This window comes from Nestor notabilis, unplaced genomic scaffold (assembly GCF_000696875.1).
Source record: "Nestor notabilis isolate BGI_N333 unplaced genomic scaffold, ASM69687v1 scaffold5668, whole genome shotgun sequence".
Classification (NCBI taxonomy): domain Eukaryota; kingdom Metazoa; phylum Chordata; class Aves; order Psittaciformes; family Psittacidae; genus Nestor; species Nestor notabilis.
This window is the reverse complement of record NW_009939515.1, coordinates 41,975-47,249: the sequence shown is the minus strand read 5'-3', so window position 1 is coordinate 47,249 and position 5,275 is coordinate 41,975. Positions and strand designations below refer to the sequence as shown.

At 52.8% G+C, this 5,275-nt stretch overlaps 1 protein-coding gene across 1 annotated transcript in view; it reads left to right on the top strand.

Moving 5' to 3' along the window:
• The window catches only part of ADCY10 (adenylate cyclase 10 (soluble)), a 20,168-nt gene extending 15,131 nt beyond the window's left edge, over positions 1 to 5,037 (top strand). Inside the window, exons 18-24 of the mRNA XM_010019903.1 lie at positions 440 to 694; positions 1,337 to 1,675; positions 1,915 to 1,975; positions 2,475 to 2,688; positions 3,059 to 3,166; positions 3,325 to 3,503; positions 4,860 to 5,037. Coding sequence (XP_010018205.1) covers positions 440 to 694; positions 1,337 to 1,675; positions 1,915 to 1,975; positions 2,475 to 2,688; positions 3,059 to 3,166; positions 3,325 to 3,503; positions 4,860 to 5,037 — 1,334 coding nt within the window. The remainder of the gene's footprint in view (positions 1 to 439; positions 695 to 1,336; positions 1,676 to 1,914; positions 1,976 to 2,474; positions 2,689 to 3,058; positions 3,167 to 3,324; positions 3,504 to 4,859) is intronic.
• Positions 5,038 to 5,275: the final 238 nt, after the last annotated feature.

The following is a 5,275-nucleotide window of genomic DNA, read 5'->3' as shown; positions in this document are numbered from 1 at the left end:
TATTAAGTGGTTTTGTCCAAAGAAACCCAAGAAGAAAACCCAAAGAAAGGAACAGTAAGGTCTGGCTGAGTTGAGACACCTGTTCTGGGGAGCTCTGAGTTCACCTCTGAGGTGGGGAAAGTTCTCTATTCCCTGCTTGCACTGCTGGAAAAAACCTACTCCAGGATTGCACATCATGGGATGCATATACTGGCTGGATCCTGCCCTTCTCCCCGTGGGGGAGTGTGTGTTTGAGTGTCTCGCTTTTTCCCAGGCCCTGTGGCCTGCAAATCCAGGAGGAGCAGAGCCATTGACCAGACATCTACCCTGGGTTGTGATTGCCCAGAAGTGCCCAGTGTAGGGCCAAAGCCTACCCTGCTTCATGTGTCAAAACTTTGGAGTGCCTCCAGCCTCAGCATGGGGAAGAAGCAGAATTGTGATTGTGGCTTCTCTTTGGCAGAGATTGCGCTGGCTCAGCTGGATGAGATCAAGTCACTGGAGCAGATCGTTTTGAAGTTTGCAGCTGTCATCGGACTGGTGTTCACCACCCAGATGCTGTCATACATTCTTCCCACTAACATAAAGCACAAGATGACTGTCTTGTTGGACAGCTTAGTGAGTAACAACATCCTCAAGTGGATGGAGAGCACCGAGGAGCCAGAAGATGTCCAAGATCCTAGCAAGGAGCCAGCCACCTCTGCGCAGGGAGAGATTGGTAAGTGGTAGCAGTGGGGTGGACAAGGAGCTCCCAGATGTGTTCTGGATAGGCTCCTAAGGGCATGGTGTGATTCCTGCCCTGCGAGGGCTGGCATGGCTTTTGGGGATGGGTTGGTCAAAGCTCTTAAAAGTCAATCTGAAAGCACACTAGATTTGCACTGCAGGGAAGTTCCCACCAGTTGTCCCAAATGCCTCTGCTCCCCTGCCTCCAAGCGCTGCTTTTAGCACAGGCATGGGAGGACATGTGGAATCCCTGACATCCTCTCCCAGCCACCTGCAGCATCCACATTGATGATGCCCTCCAGAATGCCCAAGGGCCTTCAGCAAGCTCTTATTGGGCTTTGATTCCCCTGTGGTGCAGGGTTCCTGCTCAGGAGGCTGGGGACTGCCTTGCCAAGAGTGGGGAGAAAGCGCTGCCTGGGGCTTGCTTCAGCTGGCAGCAACATCCCCAGCTCCTGCCTGGACCAGTGCAGCTGAGCACTGCATCCCCGGGCTGTGCTAGCATCAGCCCTTTCGCACGGTGCTGCAGGGCTTGGCGTGCAGCAGCACTCCTTCGCTATCAAGGATGAGCACCAAGGCACGACTTTGCCTCTCCATCTGGCCCTGGCTTGGGCTCATGCAAAGGCCCTTTGCCTTGCAGGTGTGGAGACCTCCACCCCACGCAAGCAGAGCGTGGGGTGTCAATTTGGTGTACTGATGTTCCGTAAGCCACTGCTGCAGCAGGCTGCCTACGAGCTGTGGGTCCAGAAACATCGGTTCGCCCTGCACTGCAAGTGTGCTGCCTTCCTGGAGCGGCATGCACACAAATGCCAGAGATGTGGCCAAGGGGACTTCATTGTCTTCCACCGCTTCGCTGTTGCCAGTACCCAGGACAAAAGGAGCTGTGAGGACCTTGATGATGGGGATGACCCACACTCCTGGAAGGCCTTGGTGCTGGCTGGAGAACAGATGAAGAGGGAGAGGATCTGTGCCACTGCAGGTATGCTGTGCACCATGCTCTGTAACCTCGGCCCTCCAGAAGCCCAGGGATGGGTGCTGGGGCTCAGGTGGGAGTAGATCTGCTAGGAACGAGCCCAGCAGGTGAGGACAACCACTGCAAACTTTCCTCCATGTGTTAGCACCCTTGCAAGGATCCTTGCAGGCCTACTGGGAGAGGGAGAGCAACTCTTATCCTGGGATACACGCAAGGAGGTGTCTAACCCCCTGTTTTCTTTCCAGATATTACAGATACTCAGGAGGAGCAGAAGCAGAAGAAAGCTTTTGTGGAAGAGAATTTTGGGTGAGTGGACAAGGTTATGATTCTTTTTGAAGCCAGTGAGTTCAGGGTGGCCAGAGGAGACGTAGGAAAAGCTGGCTTTTGTCTGCCAGTTGTGACTCTAGCTTAGGGAAGAGGCTTTCTGTGGGGTGGGAGCTGAGAGGGGATGGCTGTGGAGATGAGAGTGCTTAAGGAAGCCCGTGGCCCAGTGTGAAAGTAATGCTACACTGAAGCAGCCCTTGCTTTCCAGTTCCTATAGAGTAGCATGCAAAATCTACAGGGAAAAACCACCACAGGGGCTCGGGTGGTTTGCCTGTAGGAGGTGACAGAAAGTCCAGCTTCTCCCTTCCTCTGTGCTCCCAAAGAACCTGTATGAGTCATACCTGCCTGTGGCCTTGTGCTCTGCTTTGCACAAAGGGCTTCTGATGTTGTCTCTGTGGGAAGGAAGACCACTCTAGGTGATAGCCATGTATTCTTTGCTCTTTTCTTCACATGGGCACTGTACTCTGAGTAATGTGGCAAGGCAGTTTTTGGCAAGGAACAAACAGACAACTGAGCTGTCCAGCAAGACTGACAGGGAGGACAACAGTGCATGCTCGTGTGACTGCAAAGGCATTGTGGAGTCAGTGCTTCTGCCTTTGGTTCATCACTACGTGATACTGGGTAATGTGGCCAAAGCCTTTTACTACCTTCTGGAGTCTGCAGCTGCCTACCTGCATGTCTGCAACTGCTACATGGTGAGTTGCCCTGCTTGCAGTGCATCCTGCCTAGCTCTGGGCCAGATAACTTTGCATTGCACTAGGGCATGCCTTCGCGGGGCCTTGGAAGAGAGATGTTGAGCTCTGAGCCTGACTTTTTACTCTGTTTTGCCTCTTGTCTGAGAGGAGACACAGGGCTCTGTGCCCTTAGCATGAGAAGCATTATCAGGGAGAAGGTCTGAAGTATCAGTGGTGCCTGTGCTCTGAGCTAACGTGACTGTGTTTGTGTGGGTATCGCCAGGGGGAGAAACAGGCCCTCTTAAGACAGATGCCAGAGGCAATGCGGGAGGACAGGGGTGGCCATGGGCTCTGCACTAATCTCACCTGCTCTCTGTGTGCTTGCACAAAGGCCCTCAGGAAACTGAGTGAAGCGGAGGTCCTGAGGAACTCTCTAAAGAATAAAGCAAATGTGATATCCCGCTTTGAAGATGCCACCTTCTTCAGCCTCAAAGGGGAGGTAAAGAGGAGGTCTGAAGGGATCTCCTGAGTGATGGAGCTGGATGCCTTCCTCAGATGCAGTGGATAGGAGAGCTCTAGTATCTGCAGATGCTGGCAGATACCTGCAGTCTCTTGGGCAATTAGCCCACATTGGGATGTTTCCCTTTTCCTGTGCAGGTCTGCTGTTGTATGGGACGCATGGAGCTGGCAAAGAAAATGACCAGAAAGGCTTTGAGCCTGCTGGGAAGGCCATTTCCCCGGACCTGCGCTGAAGACCTTGTCAGGTCTCAGGTGGAAAAGTTGCAGTGTGCCTTTTATGTTGCCAGAAGAGCATCCTCCCTTCCTCAGGAGGCCCAGTAAGAAACAGGACCAAGAACCCAGGAGAGAAAGAGTCATTTCCTACCTGGTCCCAGGCATCTGGGACCAGACCTAACAAGGCTTGAGGCCACACAGAGCAATGTGCGGGTAAAACAGGGAATGGCAGAGTTCCCCACTCCCTCCCTCCCTGTGCAGCCCTGGGAACAAAGCATGTGTTAGGGTACAAAGCAGCTTGCAGCCAGGGATGCGTCTGCCAGCACGAGTTGTCTGCAGCAGTGGATTGGTGCTGGCTGGGAACAGAGAGCTGTATTGAAGGGGGGTGATGTGTGGCTGGAGGCAGAAGCAGGACATGGGGAAAGAGCAGTAAGAGGAAGCGAGGCGTGAGAATCGCAGAATGGTTTGGGTTGGAAGGGGCCTTCAAAGGTCATCTAGTCCAACCCCCTTGCAATGAGCAGGGACGTCTTCAACTACATCAGGTTGCCCAGAACCACATCCAGCCTGGCCTTGAATGTCTCCAGGGATGGTGTGTCTACCACCTCTCTGGGCAACCTGTGCCAGTGTTTTACCACGCTTATTGTAAAGAATTTTTTTCCTCATATCCAGCCTGGATCTCCTTCTCTTAGTTTAAAACCATCACCCCTCATAGTGTTGCAACTGACCCTGCTAAGAAGTCTTTCCCCATCTTTCTTATAGGCCCCTTTTTAGAACTGAAAGGCTTCAATAAGGTCTCCCCAGTCTTCTCCAGGCTGAACAACCCCAACTCTCTCAGCGTTTCCTCATAGCCAAAGTGCTCCACCCCTCTGATCATTTTTGTGGCCCTTTTCTAGACTCTCTCCAACAGGTCCATGTCTTTCCTGTGCTGAGGACTCCAGGGCTGGATGCAGGACTGCAGGGGGAGACTCACCAGAGCAGAGCAGAGCAGAGCAGAGGGGCTCCCTTGACCTGCTGGCCACACTCCTTTGAATGCAGCCCAAGATGCAATTGGCCTTCTGGGCTGCAAGCACATACTGCTGGATCATACCCAATCTTTCACCCACCAGTACCCTCAAATCCTTCTCCTCAGGTGTACTCTCAATCCCTTCATCCCCCAGCCTGTATTGACACCAGGGGTAATGAGGAAGTTCAGAGGATGATGCCCCTTTTCCTGCTGGTTCCCAGCTTTGCTTGGCCCCCCTGGTGCTGTCATGCCACCAACCTCTCGAGCGGCCAGCTTCCTGTGGTGGTACTTGTTGTTTGCCCTGGAAGCTCCCCCTCCATCAGCTCTCTTTCCTCCAAGAAGGTGTAATGGTCTTGCCTGGCACCTGTTTTCCCCCCTGGCCCTGTCCAACTCAGCTCATAGGCTCTAGCTGTACAGGCTAGAGCCTCTGGGCCTAGCAGTGTCTCTTGTGTGGCAGGAAGAAGAAGGTCGCCTGGCTGCTGCGGCAGAGCTGCTGCCTTTCCTTACTGGAGCACCTCTTCAGCCTGGAGGGCACTTCTGTTGGATGGAGGCTGTCCCGCCTGGCAGTGCGCATGAAGGCCAACACAGACAGGGCAGTGGACTTCTATCAATCAGTCAGCCTGCAGGAGCTATGATGCTGGCTTTGAAATGACCATATAGTTCATTACCACCATCTATCTTACATTTGGAGAAAGATGATGTTCTCCAAATATTTGTAGTACCATAAGAAGCAACACATGCAAGTGATTAAATATTCATATGTGCCTTCACATTCAAATATTTTTTAGTCTGCAGCTGACAATTGCCTGCCTTAGAGAGGCACTACAGGATTATGTGAGATTTCACAGTAGTATCTGAATAAGTTGACTGTTG